This window comes from Periplaneta americana, chromosome 6 (genome assembly GCF_040183065.1).
Source record: "Periplaneta americana isolate PAMFEO1 chromosome 6, P.americana_PAMFEO1_priV1, whole genome shotgun sequence".
Lineage (NCBI taxonomy): Eukaryota > Metazoa > Arthropoda > Insecta > Blattodea > Blattidae > Periplaneta > Periplaneta americana.
In genome coordinates this window covers 29495233-29520000 of record NC_091122.1, presented here as the reverse complement: position 1 = coordinate 29520000, position 24768 = coordinate 29495233, and the positions used below count along the sequence as shown (strand labels likewise).

General features: G+C 35.4%; 1 protein-coding gene across 3 annotated transcripts in view; it reads right to left on the bottom strand.

Annotated features, from left to right (window-relative positions):
- Liprin-gamma (liprin protein kazrin) overlaps positions 1–24768 on the bottom strand; it is a 717975-nt gene that overhangs the window by 189786 nt on the left and 503421 nt on the right. For 2 of the 3 annotated variants that reach the window (XM_069827796.1, XM_069827798.1), the window contains exons 10-12: positions 20769–20858; positions 11740–11830; positions 9462–9661 (exon numbers count right to left, since the gene is read on the bottom strand). In XM_069827796.1, coding sequence (XP_069683897.1) covers positions 9462–9661; positions 11740–11830; positions 20769–20858 — 381 coding nt within the window. The remainder of the gene's footprint in view (positions 1–9461; positions 9662–11739; positions 11831–20768; positions 20859–24768) is intronic. The other variant, XM_069827797.1, reaches the window with a different exon arrangement.

Sequence of the window (24768 nt, the reverse complement as noted above, 5' to 3'; positions counted from 1 at the left end):
ATCATGAAAAGGTTTCAATGAAGAGCTGATTCCATGCACAGATTTGTGTGTTGAAGTATGCTGAGTATTCTTGTGAAGTTTCATAGAAAGCAAAGCAAATGGAAGCTGCTAAGGAGCTTTTTATTGGCCAAAAATGTACTTTTCAGAAAATGCGATTTTTAGTGAGTATGACAGGTTTAAAAGATGCACATAGTATTTTAAGAATGACCGCCAGACTTTAAAAATGGTGGTGGAGGCTAAATATAAAACAAAATGTTAAACAAATATATAAGACAAAAAAAATGTATATGTTTGCCATATTGGCCAAAAAACAGTCCTAGTATCCCATAAAGAATATTTTGAAATCTTGAGACTATCGTAATTTTGGAAATAATCTATAAAATAAATGATTTATTTGATTTAAAAATATCCTTCCTTTATCTTTATCTGGGATAATATGATCTTGAAATACTCTCTTGTCAGAAACGTTCAAAACTTTGACCAGAAACACATTTTCAAATTGAATATTACCCAATTCGGCATAATTGAAGATATGTGTCTTTTAGTGCTTAGTGCATTTCTATAGTAAATTAAGGGGAATATATTTAAATAATATGAGTGCACATAAAGTGTACATATTTTTTCAAACACTTGGTTATAAATAGAAAGAAATTGTGCGTGGTTAGCTAACAAATGATTATTTGTAAGTTTTATTAGTCTAATATATTTACAATATTATGTAACATGGTGTTTCAGTTCGTTGTAAATGCATTTACATTACTCCTGAGATTGAAATACAGTAGAACCTCTATTATCCGTACTAATGAAGGAGGTGGAGTGAAAAAATCGGATAATTCGTACCATATAAGAGTTTCATAAATTAAGTGCATAGACTAATACAGTTCAGTAATTTCCTCCATGGTCTTCTGTTTTAACATGCTAGATAATAGATCAGAAGTTCACTAATTTAAGTCTGATTTTCAACGACAAAACTCTTTATGACGGCTGTCTGTGAAAAGATAGGAATAGTAGATGAACCACTGTTTCTCTTTTTCCAAACCATTCAATTACATACACTTTTTTTCATATCACAACACGTTTTCTTTTGACACCTGCAGAAGACATTTTGCATAGAAGTTAGACAGTATGGCCCTTTTAAGAGTAGGCCATACTCTATAAGGGTAAATGTTTGTAAAGAAAACATTCTGTAGAAAAAATTCGTTCTAATATAATGTACAGTACTCATATTTTTTCTACATAAAAAAAAAGAGTGAGAGAGAAAGACAGTCGGATAATCCACCAATCGGTTAATAGGATGATGGAAAATTGGGGTTCTACTGTAATAAATAATTCAATATTTAATCTAAACTACCATGGTGGTCTAGTTGTTGGACTTTTAATCCTGTGGACCAGGGTCCGATTTATAACTTGTATTAGTCTACACATCTGGCCATATATGGATGAATGACGAATCTACTGAAACGAATTTTTTATTGACCTAACTGCAACAAAATCATGATGATATTACATGGTTTGTTCTTTATACTGGTACTATTTTCCTGTGCTGATTTAATAAATGTACATAATGTTATTAAAGAGTCACATAATTGTAGAGAGAAATTTCCATATATTTTTGAAGTAGAAAAGAAATGATGTAACTCCAGAAGAATTAAAAGTAGTCTATATGCAGAGATTAACAAAATTTAAAAGCAGAAAAACAATATTGAATACAACATGTTTCAAGAATAATTTTATGAATCAAAACAGAATGCTTAAGATAATAAAAATGTTAGAAACAAAATGGTAGTAGACTTCAAAGCCTTTTGGATGAGGTCCAAACAGATCTATACACAACTGCATTCATGTTCCATAATAATAGTGATGATGACCCGTACTTTTAATTTGTTTGTATGAATTCAATGAAGAACTTTAATATTCCATAATATATAAGATTGGAGAATACTGGGTTTGCAGCAAAAGACCTGCCTTTGCGCAGAACTCTATGTACCGGTATGTACAGTGTGCCAGAGAAGTCTCTGTGCATTGAAAACAGCGAAGTGCATGTGCTCACAACTGCAATTATGTTAGCAACATCAGCCGGGCCGGCTCACTGGCACATCCTTGAGTGTGGGTTGCTTAGTTAACGGTATCAGTTGAGGGCAGACGGAGTGTACTGCAGTCTAAATTTGAGTGAGTGGTGGCTAAAGGCTACTGGTGACAATGCTTTCTATTGAAGAAAGAGCATTTTTGGTGGAATACATTTTTCGTGAAGGTGATAAGTTTAACGAAAATGTGAAACAGAAATTTCGTATGTTTTTTCCTAATTCCAAATCACGATACTGTACGTGATTTGATTAATAAATTCCATGGAACTGGGTCAGTTCTCGATGCCGTGGAACTGGGTCAGTTCTCGATGCACCAAGAAGTGGCAGGCCTACAATTTTAACGACAAAAAAACTTGATGAAATCTCGGATATAATGTTGTGGAGTACTACAAAATCAACGCGCAAATTAGCACAAGAGGCCGAAATCTCTAATTGGACAGCACATAAGGCTGTAAGAAGCGAACTTCAATTGTACCCCTATAAAATTACAGTGGTTCATGAGTTAAAAGAAAGTGATTACGAAAAGATTATCCATTGGAGTGCGATAAAATCTATAGTATATGGTAATAATCCTAAAACAATCAATGAACTTAAGCTGAATGTTATTAATTATGTGCAGTCAATTACGCAAGAAATATTAGTGAAAGTGTTTGCAAATTAGTGTAAAAAAGTCGACCCGTGTCTTCAAGAACTAGGAAAACACTTCAGTATCTGTTATAATTGTGGTGGGTATAGTTTACATTTTGTTTCTAGTGTACGTTCCAGCTACTAGCAACATAGCTGCAGTTGCTAGCACATTCATTCCACTGTCTCCGGTGTGGAGAGTCTTCCATGGCGCACTGTATTATGTATGTATGTATTGTAATGCAATCACAATTGAAAAATTATAATATACTTCTGTAAACCTTGTATGGAATATAAATTGCTATAGAATGCTAAGTCTATCGATTTTATGTAGGCCTAAATAAAACTTGAAAAATATATTTAAATGAAAGCGAAAATCCATCTTGAAAGAGAAAAGTGGACATTTTGAATAGTACCTATAAGATGTGAGTGGAATGTGGTTTACAGAGTTTATTACTTTTTATTTCATTATTAATGCCCAGAATTAGTGATTCGTAAAACAATAAACTATAATGTTAATTATATCTTGTTCACAAAGTTACATCAGTTTTATTTTTTCATTAATTGTAACTGAAACTTCAATCCTAAGTGTTTTTACTAATTTGGACATAATTTCCTGATTTTCACGTTATTTCTTGTTATTGCTGTACGTATTTCTTGCTTACATTAAAATTATTACGCCATATTTAGTACCGGTATTGAATTGTTAGTGTATTGCACTGTAAGTTGATAATTCTGCATTCATTGTTGAACTGCGCCCGGACACGAGCTATTTTGTTCAATACAAATTGTATATGATGCGTCTGTCTACACGTTAAACATCCATGCAATATGTAGTGTCTCTTCTGTTATAAGTGAGATCGTACCCGAAACTACTTGAAAGAGAACTTTCGTAAAACACTATCTCGAAACATCTGATCACTTCAGTAAACAATCACTGTCTATTATTAGTGCACTCCAAGTAGCCAATGAGTATCTACTTTCTACAGTAACGAGAAATGTCTTTTAAAATTGTTCCAATTCAAATAAAATAGAAGATTTTTTTTCTTGTTCTGTGCATACATAAGTGTCGTTTTAAAAGGAGATACCGATATGATATAATTTCTTTTCAGTAGAGATTTTCAAATAGAAAATGCAGTCCCACACGTCAAATAAAATATTCTGTACTTCATTAATGAATTAACTTTGTGTGTTTGCATTAAAACAGATACCCCTGTTATACTAACTGAAAATATTAAGTGAAAGTCAAAATGAAAATTATATAAGTATATTATTTTACTGAAGAAAAGAATTATCTCCACATCCTTACATTTTCGTTTCATTCACTTTATAAAATTTAAGTGACTAAATGATTAATTCAGGAAAAAGAGATGAAGTATAAAGTACCTCAAAACCCCATATTATGTAGAAACATGTTATAGGCAGCACCAAAATCGAAAAGAAGTTCTCAAAATAATAGAGAAATAAAAGTTCAGGATACCCAAAGAGAAGTGAGACAATATTTAGGTTATGCCATTGTTTTAACAGCTTCCTCAAGTCAAAATCAAACTACGTCACTGTTTATATAGGTAAAAAGTATATCTTGCTCTGTATATAAAATGTATTTATTTTTTGTCTAATCCCAAGATGTATTTTTTTTTGTCATTTGTCACTACATAGCAATAGTTACATGCTTTCGTATAAACTTCATTTCATCAGTGCTTACTCAATAAACACTAACATCAATCAATGGTAATAGTACAGAAGAAATGAGTAATTTCTTCGCGTTGTAGAAGAGAATTAATAAGTAAGGTACCGTAACATGGAAATGGAGATACATTTCCCCAAAGTTCGTTTTATGTGGATCTGTAATGAAATCCAGTCTTCCAATGTGTGTTTATTTACCCAGTCTTGATAAGGTGTTTATTTGAAGTAAGAGACATATAGTACCTATATTATATTATATTGCTTTTTTATCATATGATATCAAACTAACGGAGAACTTTTATATCATCATTTGAAATTATCAGTTGTAAACTTAAATATCCTACATAGCAACTATCGATAATTATGTTTGTTTTCAGGTCCCTCGAGAGAAAGAAAAAAAGGGAATTTATATTACCCTCTATAGCTTTCATTCATGTAACTTCATGATTGTACTTTCCAAGTTTGTTATACAGAGTGTCCCGAAATTCGCGTAGATGGGCTACATCGTGTATGAAAATTAATACAAAAATGTTAGTGACAAAATTTCGTCCTAATTTTTAATTACACAATTGGGCAACAATGCACAATAAAGTAGTCTACTGTTGTGTAGTGTTTACTGTATGTACCATTGGAACTAACACGGAAAAAATGACAAAAATAGATAAAAAAATAATTTATTACGAAGTTGAAGGAACATATTGTATGGTAACAGAAATACAATTGAATTCCACTTTTACATCCCACATTTAATGTTTTCTGATCATTTACAACATTTCACAAGAGCAGATATAGTTGCTGCATTAGTGAATGTGAGGAAGGAGTATCTTTCTGCTACAGAAGGGAATAATTCAATTTTCGATAAACTGTGTGAATTGGAGAAGCAAATAGAAAACTTGAGACACAAGAGGATGTAATTAGTAAAAACAATATCATACTTCTTTTGTATAAAGAACTAGTGTCGTGTTTTCTTTTTAAATGTGTGTATAGGCCTTATATTTTCAGATTTTAAAGTCACTAAAATAATGCATATGATAGTTTTTGCGAGATCGTGCGTATTTGCTTGCTTTCTGCACAAAACCAATATGCGGTAAGTGTGAAATACCACATTCAGTATTCCCAACGTAACACACATAACAATTTCCCTATTCTTACCGCTTAAGCGTCATATTCATTTTACTGCTTTAACATATTATTTTTAAAGACGTTCAATATAATAATAATTATAAATTGGAAACTTACCACTGCAATTTCACCTAAATTGCATTGTTAATTATTGTTTTTAAATATGTGCAAAAATTAAGTAAGCTCTACAACACCACAAAAGTTACTGCATTTGTAATGCAAGTAACATTAAGGAAGCCGTGAAAAAATCAACAAGATTCCAGACTCATCATAGACTGGGGGAAAAAAAAGGCAGACGTATATCACGGCCTGCTGCAGTATAGTAAACACAGAAAACATTTTATAGGAACAATGTTGAAGATAGATATATTTGTTTTCCAAAGTTGCCGTCATTGAACAGAAACCAAGATGGAGATTTCATTGCAACTAATTAGAAATTCCTCTTTCAGGTATGTAATAAACGATCTTCGCACAAAATAATGTACGATACACGAGCGGTATGTTTATTTTCATGTTCTCGCTTTTTCAATCTTTTCCTCGAACATGAAAATGTCAACATACCACTCTTGTAACGCATATTACTATTACCTTTTCTAAATTAAATATTTAATAATTGTAATACAGTAAAAGCCTGATATAACACGGTCCGATTTACCACAAATTCGTATTTAACGTGGGGAAATTATGTTCCCCAGTACAAAACATAAAATATACAACACATTTAGTGGAAATCAATCTTTAAAAAAATCAGTGTAAAAGATAATACTGTTGTTGTTTTTTTCTAATGCCAGGCGTTTGACAATAAAGTCATTTGGCCTCTTGCACTCCAATATTTTTAAAAGATATTATCAGGGTCAGCCACTGAAGCACAGATTTTGAGGTGTTCCGAATCCATTTCTTGGTTTGAGTTGCACAATGGGCAGTTAGAGGACTGATATATTCCAATTCTATGCAGGTGTTTGGCCAAACAATCATGGCCTGTTGCCAATCTAAATGCAGTTACAGACGATTTTCGTGGTAACTCGGGAATTAACTGTGGATTATGATGCAGATAGTTCCATTTTTTTCCCTTGTGATTGTGTTATCAAATTTTGTTTGTTGAAGTCTAAGTATGTAGATTTAATAAGTCTTTTCACAGAGTAATAGATTTAGTAACAGGTCTGTAAGTAGCAGTGCTGCCCTTCTTTGCTAATGCATCTGCATTCTCGTTTCCCAGGATTCCACAATGGGATGGTATCCATTGGAATACAATTCTTTTATTGAGTGATATTAATTGAGAGAGCATTTTAGTTATATCTGCTGTTTGAGATGAAGGTATGTGTTTAGAGACTATTGATAGAATAGCTGCTTTGGAGTCTGACATATAGTCCTATGTGTAATAAAAGTTACAAAGCATTGTATGTACTGAAAATTGTATTCTTTCATGTTCTTGGTATGTGCAAACAATTTCCAATATAATAATTTTTGTATCAACAAAAGCCGCCCTAAATAAGGGTTCAATAGGTCGGCCTACTATAGTCAATTCATATTGAACAATGATTAAAAACAATTATATGACAATTTGAAAGAAAAAAAACATAAATGATAAGAAAACATAGGAAATCATTTACAATAAAAGTTTCTTGGGTACAAATGATTACTAATTATATAGCTAAGGATTATTTTAACACACGAGATCCTATGGCATCAATCATTGCATCAGAAATTTTAAATTGTTTAAATTGATTTAAAGTTCTCGTGGGATCGTGTCACGGGCACTGAACATGAGTCCAAAAACTGTCCAATGTGTGATGCGGTATTGTGCTCCGAGATTCTGACAACAAGGCTCATATATGACTTGTTTTTCACGACACACCTCTTGTGTCTCTTGAAGAGTGTGAAAGGGTATGGCTGTAACGTGTACATTACAAAAACAAAAGGTAATTAAACTTAAAATAATAATAATAATAATAATAATAATAATAATAATAATAATAATAATAATAATAATAATAATAATAATAATAATAATAATAATAATAAAAGACGAGAGAGGTGGTTTGTACTATGAATGTTTAATTGAATCAGTCGGAGCTAAAAGGAACTAAGTCACTTTTCACAACTTTTCAGGAGAAGCAAAAAACATCTCACTAATAACACAAATATTACTTGAGGCTTTCCCGGCGTTTGATGTAGAATAACTCTTCTCGGGTTCTCAGCCAGGTGAGTTGGAGATTTGCTTTCAAGCTTTCGACGGCTAGCTCTGCCATTTTCTTCAGGGAATGAAGTGATGTGGGACCATGTCTAGCCAGTATATATGCAATAGTAGGGCTTCCCGCTGTGGGCCAATCAGGAGCTAGTTGCTACCGCTTCCACCAACCAAAATGCGCCTGGGGGTCGGGACTAGGAACTAGCTCCTGATTGGCCCGCACCAGGAAGCCCTACTATTGCATATATACCGGCTAGACATGGTCCCACATCACTTAATTCCCTGAAGAAGATGGCAGAGCTAGCCGTCGAAAGCTTGGAAGCAAATCTCCAACTCACCTGGCTGAGAACCCGAGAAGAGTTATTCAACACAAATATTATATTTTTATGTTATAGAAGACAAAAGAATATTTAAAAGTCTCAGCTCCTTCTTCCACCGTTCAATGCACATAACATCTGTTGTACAAATTGTTGCATAATCCAAAACTGCATATTTTGGCGTAGTTCCTTTTAGCTCCGACCTATTCAATTTTAAAGCACCATCCAAATAGCTTGAACTATGATCACAGGAGTAACATTTATTTGCAAAATACAGTGTTGCCGCATTGTGTAGTTAAAAAATTCTTCAGACAAAATTTTGTCACCAACATTTTCGTTTCAATTTTCATTCAGTATTCTCACGTTATTGTCTGTGTGCGCGAATTTAATGACACCTTGTACGTCTTAATAATGTTGCAACAATAATAGAGAAAAACAAGAGTAAAAAATAATGTTACATAAGTGAAAATCTGAGTGCAACTTTTGTACCATTTTAATGTTCAAGGTTTAGAAAGGAGCATACATGAATTCAGAGGTGTGCTGCTGTCAAACACTTGAATGAACTGATTATCGACATTAAATTCACAGGCTGAGGGATGACCACCATAGTTACAACTAGACATCAGAATTCTCCGCTCTCAGCACCGCGTCCCATACAAACACATGAGGAGATGTACTGCCGCATCCCTCCCACCCTTTCTGAACCAACCCTCCTGTTCATCTCCTTGTCGTATTGCTGCATGCTGACCGATCTCACATCTGCCGAAGAAGATGTGGGCTCATACGTCTCCACAGGCTTATTTCTGTCATCTGTGTCGTCATCAGCCAGGATATCAGCGGGTGTGTCATATATCCCCGTACTTTTGTTCAATTCCCTATCACTGCTGTAACTCTGTCCTGCACTGCTTGCTCTTATCTCAGCAATGTTCTCGTAGATCCCACCCTCGTCTTTATCAGGGTCACTTTCTCCACTGTACTGCCAGATATCTTCCCCTGTTATATCCGCAACATTCTCGTACGTTCCCTGCCGTTCCAAATCCTTGCTGTACTGTTGCATGACTAGTCCTATCCGTTCTGCCGATGCGTCCGATGCCCCGAGCCTCTCGATATCTTTTATGTATCGCTGAACTCCCTGCCTAGCCTGCTCGGCCGTCATTTCATAAGCTCCATGTCTCTCTGTAGCTTCTCTTTCAGTCCTCCTGTAACCCCTGTTTGCTCGTCCCTCATCAAGAGTCCTGCGTCTACCTTGCTCTCGATCAAACCACCGAGATCCCCGACCCGTGCGACCGTTTGTGGACATCTCATAGGAGCTGTGACTCTCTGGATCCCTGTTACGGAAGTGTCGCGAACCCCATCCTCCTGTGCGAGTGTCCGTGGAACACATTCCTTCGTGTCTGTTCACACTGGAGCCGGCCCTGCGAGACATTGAGGGTGACTTACCCTCTTGGCTGCTAGGGCTTGCCACTTTGCGATGCCTGCTTCTGGCGAACACTCGTGAGATGCTTCCCCATGTTCCGCCTCGGCTCCCGCTGCGTCCCTGCTGTTGCGATACCACTGGTGGAGGTGGAGGATGGTGCTGAGGGTTCTTCATCCCACGCCGCACTTCTAGTTCCAGAGGATTGCTCAGCTGCTCCACCGACCTGCATGCAGAGGATCAACGCCATTGCAAGTTACAACTGTGGTGCAAAATACAATAACACCTCCAATTAACTGAACTTCTATCAACCGAAAAGTGGTTTAACTGAAACATGCAAGTTGCATAAATGAATTTTTATAAACAAATTTATGTAATTTATTCATGAAATACAAAATTTACATACGATGTATGGCAGCTATCCATACATTTATTTATTTTTTTTTCAATTTCAACACTTTCATGACGTGAATATGTTAGGAGAAAATCCACAAACGATAGGGAAAACACGGAAATTTTACTTCAAGCAAGTAAAGCAATAGGTTTGAAAGTATATCCCGAAAAGACAAATTATATGATTACGTCTCGTGACCTAAGCTTGTATTTGCTATTTGGGAAAAGGAAATTGTACCCGAACAATGGAAGGAGTCCATAATCATACCTATCTTTAAGAAGGGGGACAAGACTAACTGTAGTAACTTTCGAGGAATATCACGTTTGTTGACGTCGTACAAAATTTTGTCCAATATTCTTTTGAGAAGATTAACTCCATATGTAGATGAAACTATTAGGGATCATCAGTGTGGTTTTAGGCGTAATAGATCAACTATTGACCAGATATTTTGTATTCGACAGATAATGGAGAAAAAATGGGAGTATAAGAGTACAGTGCATCAGTTATTCATAGATTTCAAAAAGGCATATGACTCGATTAAGAGAGAAGTTTTATATGATATTCTTATTGAATTTGGTATTCCCAAGAAACTAGTTCGATTAATTAAAATGTGTCTCAGTGAAACATACAGCAGAGTTCGTATAGGTCAGTTTCTGGCAGATGCGTTTCCAATTCACTGTGGGCTAAAGCAAGGGGATGCACTATCACCTTTACTTTTTAACTTCGCTCTAGAGTATGCCATTAGGAAAGTCCAGGATAACAGAGAGGGTTTGGAATTGAACGGATTACATCAGCTGCTTGTCTATGCAGATGACGTGAATATGTTAGGAGAAAATCCACAAACGATAGGGAAAACACGGAAATTTTACTTCAAGCAAGTAAAGCAATAGGTTTGGAAGTAAATCACGAAAAGACAAAGTATATAATTATGTCTCGTGACCAGAATATTGTACGAAATGAAAAAATAAAAATTGGAAGTTTATCCTTTGAAGAGGTGGAAAAATTCAAATATCTTGAAGCAACAGTAACAAATATAAATGACACTCGGGTGGAAGTTAAAAGCACGGCAAATATGGGAAATGCGTGTTATTATTCGGTTGAGAAGCTTTTATCTTCCAGTCTGCTGTCAAAAAATCAGAATGTTAAAATTTATAAAATAGTTGTATTATCGGTGGTTCTATATGGTTGTGAGACTTGGACTCTCACTTTGAGAGAGAAACAGAGATTAAAGGTGTTTGAGAATAAGGTTCTTAGGAAAATATTTAAGGCTAAGAGGGATGAATTTACAGGAGAATGGAGAAAGTTACACAACACAGAATTGCACGCATTGTATTCATCACCTGATATAATTAGGAACATTAAATCCAGACATTTGAGATGGGCAGGGCATGTAGTATGTATGGGTGAATTCAGAAATGCATATAGAATGTTAATTGGGAGACCGAAGGAAAAAAGACCTTTGGGGAGGCCGAGACGTAGATGGGAGGATAATATTAAAATGGATTTGAGGGAGATGGGATATGATGGTAGAGACTGGATTAATCTTGCTCAGTATAGGGGCTGATGGCGGGCTTATGTGAGGGCGGCAATGAACCTGCGCGTTCCTTAAAAGACATTTGTAAGTAAGTAATTGGAATATGTATTATAGATATAATTTCTATAATTAAATAAATTTATAAAATACCGTATTTTGTGTTTTAGTAATATTGCTCATGTTTTTTAATTTTTAATGAACAATATTATTAACAACATTTATGTACTTCATATATTGCTGACTATGTTCTAAATATATTTTATATCCATCCAGAATAAAAAAAATAAGGAAGAAAAGTATCAAATAATACCGGTACAGGTTAGATTCCTAATGTATGTGGGTTTAAATAACTATTACATAAAATAGTAAACTATACCTTGATAAAACACTGTTGTCCATTGATTTTGAGAATGTATTAGCATTCAGAGGTGAAAGAGAAGGACTGCAATCCTTTGGTGTGGTGGCAGCTGCAAAGGAATTCAATATTGAAACAGTGTCAGCATAATTTAACTCTTACAATTTCAAATTATTCTTACCTTCATACATTTCATTATGATTACTCTCAAACTGTACCAGAAAACAATGACATGTAAAAAATATTATTTACTTAGGTAATATCACAGTCTAGTATATACAGTCATGAAGCTCAATACGTAGTAAATATGCATCCATAGATAGTTGCTAACCACTAGGATCGCTAATATCGCCTCATTACAGACAATGCGAAATAGTACCGTCACAGTCTATTGTTCCTAGCACCTTCGCAACTCAAGCTTCGTGACTGTGACTGTGGTAATATGGTACTTACTAAATAAATTGTTTACAACATTGAATAAGTAAGAAGCAGAATGTAAAAATTAAATTGATAGGCCTACCATATCTCTTATTATAGAAGAAATAGACCTACTGTAATTGTAATTTATCAAAATATTTTATTAATGAATTTGACTTTTACAGTGTCAATCACTTTAGATTGAGGTAAATTGTATCAAAAACCATCCATCTGAGTGTGGAAGTTAATTATTGGCTATTCCATAATCCGGGGAGACTTTCAGAAAAAAAAAAAAAAACACAGTTCGATAAAATAGTAGACATTTCGATAATATCAGTAGGTAACTTGATGTAGTATTAAATCACTTCATAAAACAAGAAAATACGTCATAAAAAGTAGAGCACAAAAAAAAACAAGAATGTACTAAAAGTATAGGCCTAAAAGAAAGTTAAGGCTACTAATAACTTATTATCAAACATTTTACTACGACAATGTAATATGTGCCTTTAGCAGCTGTATCCAACAGTATATATCAACTTTAACTTTAGTGCCTGTTTTGTTCATCTCAGTAGAATAACAGTTAAAATTTACGTATTATTGTCGTTTATTGTTCACTGAATCTATGATGGATTAAGTTATTATTAAAAATCATGCCATTTTATGCATACATTTCATAATACAAATACCTAAATCGAATGCAATAAAATAGGAAAAAATAGGAATGCTGCCAAGTAGTGAACACAGATATACCTAGAATTAGGTACTACCAGTAATACAGGATCGACAATGTTATTTATAAGAAATTTACGATACGAAACTTCAGTTTCTCAACATGCTTGCCTGTTTAACATAATATGATAAAGATAGAAGATAGCTATGGTAAAATAAAAATACCAGGTGTAACTGGATTCTGGTAGATGACAAATATTTTATTTTACAGTTATGATTATTTTACTTGACACTTGGGGAAGTGATATAAAATACACAAACATTTGCAAGTGGTATTTATTTACTATTTTCGATTTAACCGGAAATGGCATTAACTTGCTTATTTTAAATGGAACATTCTGTATATTTGTATATTTATTTGTTGCTCTTCTTCAAATTCTAAATCTCATGATGTATAAAATGTCCAGATTTAGTTTTCAAATATTGCAAAGACTTATCGGAATAACACAATGAACTTTATTATTGTTGTTGTTGTTGTTGTTGTCCAGATTTGAATTGGTAGTTTTTTGTTTCCTAAGGAAACAACAATATATCCTATGAAAGATGGCAGTTTGAAACAAATGAATATTTGTTTATATGTTTCCTTGTTTTTGCGGAGGTAGACAAATTTATTACATAACTATTGAGCAATTAAAATACTGGTGGTGCAAAATGGAACGTTACTGTTGTAATACTCGTGATGAAAAGATGGATGTTATTAATATTTGGCAATTGCAGAGGCAGCTTGCATTTTGTACGCTGAAGGGTATCCTGATTGTCATCATTCTGCTGCATATTATTAATAGAACCAATGCGAAAATAGTTGCTTAATATTTAAATAACAGATTCTTTTGGTAATCCTGGATAGGGACCTATTTTGTAGCCAGCTAGAACATCTGATTTATCAGTGTTAGACTTCTCTATATTTTCTCATTTTAAAAAATATTGTTTATTCAACTTCATCAACGACTTTACAAGGCTTACAAAACCGAGTCACAGCAGCAATAGCTACTATAACCCCTCAGAAATTACATAACATTATGCGGGAGGTAACTGAAAGAGCTAGGTTATGTCAATGTACTGTACTGATGGTAGACATTTTGAATAACACATAATGGGTTATTATTCAATATTAGTGTGTGAAATTTGTTTGTTATGTGTAAAGAACTCAAGTTTCAATAAATTATTCAAAACCTATGTACGGTAACTTTTATTTTGATGTAATTTACAAAAAAGACAGAAAACCCAAATATCACTTATGGCACAGAATCTACAGATGATACCGGTACCGTACGTCATGTGAAAGAATATACAGAATGTTCCATTTGAAATAATAATAATAATAATAATAATAATAATAATAATAATAATAATAATAATAATAATAATAATGATTTATTTTAGCTGGCAGAGTTAAGGCCGTAAGGCCATAAGATTATTATGAGAATATTTTGAAAATACAGCACTATCAGGATGCATGTCTAAAGGAAGGAATAACAATGTAGACAGTGGTAGTTTAAGTCAGTATGATTGGAGTGAAGTCAGTATGATTGGAGTGAGTCAGTATGATTGGAGTGAAGTCAGTATGATTGGAGTGAAGTCAGTATGATTGAAGTGAGTCAGTGTGATTGGAGTGAAGTCAGTATGATTGGAGTGAAGTCAGTATGATTGGAGTGAGTCAGTATGATTGGAGTGAAGTCAGTATGATTGGAGTGAAGTCAGTATGATTGGAGTGAAGTCAGTATGATTGGAGTGAAGTCAGTATGATTGAAGTGAGTCAGTATGATTGGAGTGAAGTCAGTATGACTGGAGTGAAGTCAGTATGATTGGAGTGAGTCAGTATGATTGGAGTGAAGTCAGTATGATTGAAGTGAGTCAGTATGATTGGAGTGAGTCAGTATGATTGGAGTGAAGTCAGTATGATTGAAGTGAGTCAGTATGATTGGAGTGAAGTCAGTATGATTGGAGTGAAGTCGGTATGATTGGAGTGAAGTCAGTATGATTGGAGTGAGTCAGTATGATTGGAGTGAGTCAGTATGATTGGAGTGAAGTCAGTATGATTGGAGTGAAATAAGAATGTTAATGCCAATTCTGGTTAAACCGAAAACTGTATTTAAATAACACTTGCAAATATTTGTGTCTTTTATATCATGTAAACTGCAGCATAACTGTAAAATACATTTTGGGGTCTACCAGAATCCAGTTACACCTGGTATAGCTAATAAATAAATAATTATCCTTTTTTGTGCCCATTAATTCATCTCTCCTGCATGTTGGATTTATATTATATATGCAGCTAGGACATTTTCTCCTTATGAACATGAAATTATTAGACATGTTATTTGTGTTACGGTACATTAAATTAAGCATGATCACAAAACAGGGAACTCACAATAAAGTGTCTGAGGTCGCAATTCATCAGCTTGTCACAATAGCTGATGTTTAATCATTCCACACATAATTAGTGGATACCAAACTAAAACAGATACTAATACATACAAAACAGAAAGAAGCAGACATCAGTAAACCAACACTACATCCGAACCGCAGCCAGACCTTGAACACATTTCAGTACATTAGAAAGAATAACATAACATACTGTAGGCTACATGTAAGGACCTAGCAATAGTTCATGTGTATGGCAGTATGTAAATATGTGTTGACAGTTATAGCAAGTTCTTAAAGTAAGTCAGATCAAGTTTGTCAACAGTAACTATGTGTTAGTTAAGTAGAAAATACAGTGCACTGTTTGAAGCTATGACACAGGAATGCAGAATATAGGACATGCTTAGTAGTAAACCATTCATTATTCCATAATCTACAAAGTAGAATTTCAAACTGCAGTTTATATAAGTACAGGGTGGTGAAAAAAAAAAAAAAGATAACCTAAATTATTCTACCCTAACTTATATCATTATTTTGAAATCTATCTTTATGGCTTAACAAAATGTACAAAAAATAAGTTTTCTACTCTTATTTATATCATTATTTTGAATAATCAATCTTTATGGCTTAACAAAATGTACAAAAAAAAAAAAAAAACAAGTACTTGTTTTGAACAATTTCAATTTTTTGAAATAATTTTCCACTTTGTATTTAATATTTTGACAGTACAGTAGCGTGCAAATTAATCCGAACACGACATATTTTTACATTTTCTGTCATTGTTGGCCTCACAGCTGCTCATACCGCTTTAATTGACATCTGTAGTACGTGTAATTCCATTGTTGAAGGTCTGTCATTATTTTTTTTATAATATGTGACATTTTGCCTGTCGTTTTGTACTTATAAGCATTTCAGTTGTGTTGAAGACTTAATACTGCAATCCTGTGTACATTCTGTCGTCTTCACAAATGGATACAACTCCACGAAAACGGTAAAAAATTATAACATTAGCAGAGCATTCTTCTATGACACAGAGGCAAATTGCTGCAGAATGTCACATCGGTTTGGCTACTGTTAATTCGATCATAAAACGATACAGGGAGACTGGATCCATCATACCCCAGAAAAAAGGAAACTGTGGCCGGAAAAGGAAGACTTCACCTTCAGATGATCGTTTAATTGTCAGGAAAAGTAAATTAAATCCTAGACTAACTGCTGTCGACTTAACCCGCGAGTTAATGGCTACCACTGGGGTGAATATTCATGTCACAACAGTGCGGCGTAGGCTTTTTGAAGCTGGACGAAGGGCTCATAAGCCTATTAAGAAGCAACTGCTAACCCCTGTTATGTGCAAAAAATGCTTAATGTGGACAAAATTACATCAACACTGGACAGTGAATGACTGGAAGAATGTACTTTTTTCCGATGAGTCTCATTTCGAGGTCCACGGTCACCGTGTTTCTTACGTATGGAAAGGATCTGAAAAAGTAACAGCAACTCATCTCCAACAAGCACCCAAATACCCCTCTAAAGTAATATTTTGGGGTTGTTTTACACATGAAGGGTCTGGAGCATTAATACCTATCAAGGGAATGATGAATTCTGACAAATATATTCACTTATTGGAAACCAGAATCGTACCCCAGCTGCAAAAATCATTTCCGGATGGCAGAGGTGTGTTCCAACGAGACCTGGCACCATGCCATATGTCTCGAAAAACTAAAGAATTCTTCAACAAGAAGAATATTCAGGTACTCCCCTGGCCAGGCAACTCACCTGACATTAACCCCATTGAGAACTTGTGGTCAATTTGCAAAAGAAGAATGCAAAAAATGGATTGTTCTACAAAGGAGAAGATGATTTCTGCCCTCATTGGTGTATGGTTTCACGATGAAGAAATGAAGAATATTTGTGAGAAATTAGTGGAATCCATGCCAAATCGTCTCAGAGCTGTTATTAGGAACAAGGGAGGCCACATAGATTACTGAGGTATGTCTTAGATCCTTTTTTTATCCCGTTTGAGTGTTTTTGCATAAGTAATTACGTTGTTCGGATTAATTTGCACGCTACTGTACATCCGATATTTCTGTAACTAGTTAAGTACAGGGATTGCTTGAAGTGTTGGAAGCAAATTTTTATATTTTTATTGAACATTAGGAAATTTAGCAAAGAACATAAGTGCAAGTATTGGTCAACACCATTACTTTTACGAATATGACTGCAGCAGATCAATGGTGCAATATTAACGACTTTGCCTATGGTGTAATGTGAATTCTGTGAACATATTATCAAAAGTCAAAGTGCAAGTTTTTTTCTGCCAAAGTGCACGAATTATTTAAGAAGTACCTACGTTATTAGTTTTATTCAATATCTTTGTTCTGAAAAACAAATTTAACTTTATATGAAAGTACAGTACTGGTAGGCCTACTTTCAGTTATCTAAACTTTTTTTTTTTTTTTCTAAAAACGAAACTGAAGGTGAATCAAAGTTATCAAAGAAGAAAATCGTGCTTTATTTTTTAAATTAAGAAACAAGATGAATATAGCAATATCACAGCAATATCATAGCATATAGCATATCATTTACATACCGGGTTTAATTGATTTTATCAGATAATGTGTTGAGAGTATAGTATTCAGATTTCACTATTCATGGCTTTCTACAATGTCCATTTTACATCCTTTCGTGAGAAGCTTCGAAACAACAAAATGTCTCGTAAATATGGTTGAACTTGGTTATAGCAACCACGGTTAGTTTCAAACCTCGGTGTCAGCAACAGTCATTAAGAAATACAATTTTTTTATCTGTATTAAACAAATACAATTTAATGTTTTTATAACATTTTAATGAGCAATTTGTTTGTAGTGACATTTCTGTTCCGGACAATTGGCCACAGAAAATTGGTAATAGGGACAATCCGCCACAGATAGACAATTTGCCACACCGTCCATTATCCAAAAATGGGACCGTAACAATTTATTTAAATGTGAATTTGTGGCAAATATGATAACTTTCACGTTGTCCTCCGGTTCAAAATACAACAACCACCTTCCTCCTTGTACGATTTTAGTGTATCTGTCGGGTATAACGTTCAGTTGGTCAATATTCCTTGGTTCAGGTGGTAGGTGCAGCTTCCTGGCATGGCGCACAGTTTTTTTAATAGATGGTTTCTTCAGTAGATTCACATTGGCTTCGCTTGCAATTCGCTATAACTCATTTTGAATAATGACAGACGTTGGTTCTCGGGAAGTCCCCGCCCTTGCCTTCATGTTCTCTACACATTCCTTTGCCTTAATCCTTCCCCAGTCTGCATAATGATTCTTGTGTTCAGACGGTTCTTTGACGACACTGCTTCCATCTTCTGATAACGTGACTGTTGCATTACACCCGCCACGCATGTCACAGCGCCAAACAACGCCATTCTTATTTTCTCAAAGTCTCATGTACATGTAACCAAGATATATTAATTTGTCAGATTGTCAGAGTCTCTTTCTGATTTTGTGAAGCGAATTTCTTCCGCCATAGTTCCTAATTAATTTACAGCTTCTGGATTTGTCTTGTGTTATCATAGAAATATATTATAAATTGTTGCGAATTTGAGTATTGCCTTGAATTTTAATGTGTGGCTAGTTGTCTTTGATACGAATTTCAATTATGTGGCGAGTTGCCTCTGTGGCCAATTTTCTGTGGCCAGTTGTCCCCAACCCGTGACATTTAGCAACATTGTAAAATCTTTAAAAATTCACGTTCTACGTAAATTGAATGGAAACTGGCACTGAAAGGAATTCGCAGGTAGTGAGTTCTGTAATTATTGAGCAAAACTGTTTTCAGTTACTATGACAAAAGTATTTCACACGTCAAGAACGGGAATTCTAAGAAAGATAGTGAAGTGTGGAGTAAGCCACTCATTCTTCTGTTGTGCCAACAACCCTTTACAAACAACAGCAGGCCAAATTGTGTACTGTACTGTAATCCAGACATTCAGTTCAGAGTGTAACTTCAGACATTCAGTTTGCAAACAGGTGTCACATACAGTACAATGGAGCAAGGTGCAAAGAAAAGAAAAGTTTTAAGTGTGGAAGATGGAAGATAAAGTTAATGTTATAAAAAAATCGAGTGTGGAAAATGAAAGCTAATGTGCGTCTTGAATTCGGTTTGGTTAAAGATGAGTTGAGAATGATTTACAGAAACAGTATTCTGAAAAAAAAAAAAAAAAAAACAGCAGAAAAAAAATACAGATTTCTTTAACCCATGTTTTTAATTGTAAGATTGTACGGTATGTTTTTTAATATTATTGTACATCATCTATAAAATCCAGTACAGTATTTCGGCAATGGTAAACTTTAGCGGTCCCTGCTTAGGTCGTTCTTGCACGCATGACTATAACAATGGAATTTACAATCTTTGGCAAGGAAGTACTACGTGACTCGAAAGATTGACGGAAATAACAGAAGGCTAACGGTTTCATGTATGGAATTATGGACGTAGTTTACAAAGGCTACACCAGAGTCGCATTCGCGGAATATATCTGGAGTTTGAACCCAGTGAGGGCAATATATTCCTGATCCCCGACATTTAATTATTATTTTTTTTTTAATTTCCATCATCCTTTTGAGTCACATAGTACTTCCTTGCCAAAGATTGTAAATTCCATTGTTATTTTCATGCTTGAAAGAACGACCTAAGCAGGGACCGCTAAAGTTTACCACTGCCGAAATGTTGTAGTACTGCAGGGCTTCATAAAATTAGAAATAAAATTATAGTATCGGTCCATAATTCCATACACGAAACCGTTAGCCTTCTGTTATTTCCGTCATCCTTTTGAGTCACGTAGTACTTCCTCGCCAAATATTGTAAATTCCATTGTTATTTTCATGCGTGCAAATGTTATGGTTTATTTAACGATGCTCGCAACTGCAGAGGTTATATCAGCGTCGCCGGATGTGCCGGAATTTTGTCCCGCAGGAGTTCTTTTAGATGCCAGTAAATCTACTGACATGAGCCTGTCGCATTTAAGCACACTTAAATGCCATCGACCTGGCCCGGGATCGAACCCGCAACCTTGGGCATAGAAGGCCAGCGCTATACTAACTCCCCAACCAGATCGACTCATGCGTGCAAGAACGACCTAAGCAGGGACCACTAAAGTTTACCATTGCCGAACTGTTGTAGTACTGCAGGGCTTCATAAAATTAGAAATAAAATTATAGTATCGTTTACTGATACATAATTTCTTTAGTTACTTTGATCATGCTATAACAAAGTTCAACTATATTAATTTCTTTTCGTTTAATTTTCTAACATTGTGTCTACTTTGCCTTTATATTTAACCTGTTTCTTATAAACGCAATTTGTCTTTTTAAATTTTTGCCTTACAATGTTTCTCCTTATACATGATATTATTACAATAAATACATGCTGATTGTGAGAATTACGATGTCACTCAAATATCACAGGCTTGTAATTTGCTGTGTTGTGATGGGCACACATGAAAACTGTGTCGAAGTGCTCGTGAGTTAAACACACACCTTTACACTTACATTGGTATATGTGTGGTGCTGTTATGGAGGAAAGGACAGATATTGAGTCCATCTCAATATTGCTTCCTCCCAGTGTCATAGTTGGTGTGCCTATGAACAAATCAAACAATCAAACGGACCAACTAGCAATTTAAAATTTAAATAATAGAAGCTGGAGAAACTGAAGTGAATAAAAGTAGAGGAAACTGTAAAATCACGGAGTCGGGATTCTTATTCCTTGTATTATTATTTATTATTGTTATTAGGATTCTTATTACAGTATTTTGTCAAGGGGGGTCATTATTAATATTGTTTACAATTTAAATTATCGGTATTTTAAATTTTGTGTATTATTATTATTATTATTATTATTATTATTATTATTATTATTATTATTATTATTATTATGTTACGGTATATTAATTAATATTGTGATATGTTTAATTTTGTATAATAAAAATGCTTGTGTCATTATTACACTTACAGAATAATTATAATATACCGGTAATATGTATATAGCCAACAGTTATTTGTATATGATAGGTAAGACACTTTACATAACAGGAAAATCCATGGAAACAATAAAATATATTAAGAAACAGGGTGATTCAGACTACCCGTAACAGTCATTATTTCGGAAAGTAGAGCATGAAAATTTTCGAGACAAAAATATTTAAAACTAAACCACATGTGAACTTTCACTTGAGCTTGATTTCATCAATCAGCTCTAACAGGAAGTAGGGTCAGTGGCGTATCACTTCAAAATTTCAAATGGGAGTCGGGGTCAAATAAGGTACCATTTGATAGAGCTCTTTTTTTTTTTAGTAAGTTATTTTACAACGCTTTATCAACATCTTGGGTTATTTAGCGTCTGAATGAGATGAAGGTGATAATGCCAGTGAAATGAGTCCGGGTCCAGCACCGAAAGTTACCCAGCATTTGCTCGTATAGGGTTGAGGGAAAACCCCGGAAAAAACCTCAACCAGGAAACTTGCCCTGACCGGGAATCGAACCCGGGCCACCTGGTTTCACGGCCAGACTCGCTAACCATTACTCCACAGGTGTGGACGATAGAGCTCTTCAAAACAAACAACTTTCATAGGAAACGTTTTTATTAATTCCTACTCTTTCAATGAGAAAATGTACGAAAATGCAATGGGTAATTCGGACCACCCGTATGTCATTTATTTCGGAAACTAGTGCATGAAAATTTTCGAGACAAAAATATTTATAACTAAACCACATATGAACTTTCACTTGAGCTTGATTTCATCAATCAGCTCTAACAGGAAGTAGGGTCAGTGGCGTATCACTTTAAAATTTCAAATGGGAGTCAGGTCAAATAGGGTACCATTTGATAGAGCTCTTCAAAACAAATAACTTTCATAGGAAACGTTTTTATCAATTCCTACTCTTTCAGTGAGAAAACGTACGAAAAGACAATGTCATCAATATTGAGAAATGTTACAAGACGAAAATGTAAACAAGACAATTAATGTTGACATGTTACTGAAAGGCTTGACAATTCCATTAATTTTTTATAAATTTTCAAACTATCTGCTGTTCTGAGTAGCACACACCCGTACTCTTCTTCTAACACTGTCAGTGACTCCTAATACTTCGGCGTGGTCAAGTGACTGGCAGAGTAGGAATTAATAAAAACGTTTCCTATGAAAGTTGTTGGTTTTGAAAAGCTCTATCAAATGGTACCTTATTTGACCCTGACTCCCATTTGAAATTTTAAAGTGATACGTCACTGACCCTACTTCCCGTCAGAGCTGATTGATAAAATCAAGCTCAAGTGAAAGTTCACATGTGGGTTAGTTATAAATATTTTTGTCTCGGAAATTTTAATGCACTAATTTCCGATATAAATGACTGTTGCGGGTGGTCTGAATCACCTGTATATGTAATTTTTTTTTAGAAAGTTCAAGGGTGAAGTAGAGATACACCTAGAGGGTTTGCTATGAATATTCAATGTGGTAAAGGACAGAATAGTTGTCGAAAGATGGGATGAAAGGTGTAGGGACTCTTCTGCTATAGACCTAGCTCGAAATTTTTATGATTTGCATTAGCTGACTATAGAAGAGAATTTAATTCCTGTTGTCGATACTCAGATGCAGTGTAAACACTCACAATGGATGACCACAGAAGTGGGGCATCCTTTATCAGAATCTTAATAATCTGCAATGCCCGGCCACAAAAGGGGGAGGAACTTCTACAACTGTTACTACCAACCCTCAGACAAAGCATAATCATTCGCAACAACCGATTACAAAAGGGGGCAAGACTCTTCTACTGACCCTGAGATAGAGTGTAATCAATCGCGATGGCGACCACAGAAAGATGACACAGGAGTCGAAGCATGGACTCTGATAAACCAGGTTAATCTAAGAAAAGAGGTTGAGTAGTGGAAATGTTTTACGAGGCGCATCCAGAAAGTAAGTTTCCCTATTTAAAAAAAAAAAAAAAAGAACACACACTTTCAGGAAAACATTTATTGGCAACAGGTACAGCAATGTTTCAGCTATTTTTCAACATAGCCACCATCAGAATTGAGACACTTGTCGTATCGTGGGATCAACTTTTGTATCCCTCTGTCGTAGAACTCTGCCGCCTGTGAATGGAACCAGTGTGTGACAGATATCTTCAGCTCTTCGTCATTGCCAAAACGCTCACCGGAGGACAGGAATTTCTTGAGGTGCAAGAAAACGTGAAAATCGCTGGGAGCAAGATCAGGACTGTAGGGTGGATGATGAAACAACTCCCAGCCAAATTCCGTCAAAACAGCTGCTGTGCGCCGAGCCGTATGTGGACGAGCATTGTCATGGAGGAGCACAACACCTGCAGTAAGCATTCCACGCCTCTTGTTTTGAATAGCACGTCGCAATTTTCGCAGTGTTTCACAGTAATGGTCAGCGTTCACTGTTTCACCTCTTGGAAGGAAGTCAATGAGCAGAATGCCCTTCCTGTCCCAGAACACCGTGCACATCACTTTCCGTACTGACAGCGTCTGTTTGAATTTCGTCCTGACTGGAGATCCACTATGCCGCCAATGCATTGACTGCTGCTTGGTTTCCAGGGTGAAGTGCGAAATCCAAGTCTCATCGCCCGTGACGATCCTGTCGAGGAACTCGTCACCGTCATCGTGATACTGTTGCAGAAATGTTAGTGCTGCTCCTACATGTTGCATTTTGTGTTCGGGTGTCAGGTTTTTCGGCACCCACCTGGCACATACTTTTTTGAACAGCAGGTGCTTAGTGACAATGTCATGCAACAAGGATCGCCATATCTGCGGAAAATGGTTGCTCAGCTCCGTAATTGTGAAGCGACGGTTCTCCATGATGCACTGCCGCACCAGCTCAACACGATCATCATTGATGAGAGATGGTCGCCCACTGCGCTCTTCATCATGGACACTTTGACGACCTTCGGAAAACTGCCTACACCAGCGACGCACCATCTGTTTACTCATGATGTTCGGCCCATAGACCTGACAGAGCTGCTGATGAATTTCAATTGGCGCAATGCTTTGTGCATTAAAGAACTTTATCACCGACCGAACCTCGCAGGAGGTGGGAGAAGGAATAAGAGCTTCCATTTCGGACCACTGCTGCCACGCTACTGGCACCAGATGGGACCTGTCCGGCTGGCATATGATTGATACGTCATAGATCTGTTAAGCATGCGCAATTGACACGGCTAATTACGTTTACTTTCAAGGGGAAAAAAGCGGGAAACTTACTTTCTGGATGCGCCTCGTAATTTGCTGGTGCTTGTTGGATTTCGAGCTAATACTCTTACTCTTACTAATAACAGATTTAATTTCTGGTATGTTAAAAAACAACACAGCCAACATTTGACGATTTGGCAGTAATTTAGAACCATATATCTGACTTTTCACTTTACCTACTAGAAACACCTCTTTATTTCCATTACGCAATTTTTATAATATAGTATGAATATAATATGATTAAATATGTCTGTGTAACATCACAGGCTAAAACGAACTTATAAATTG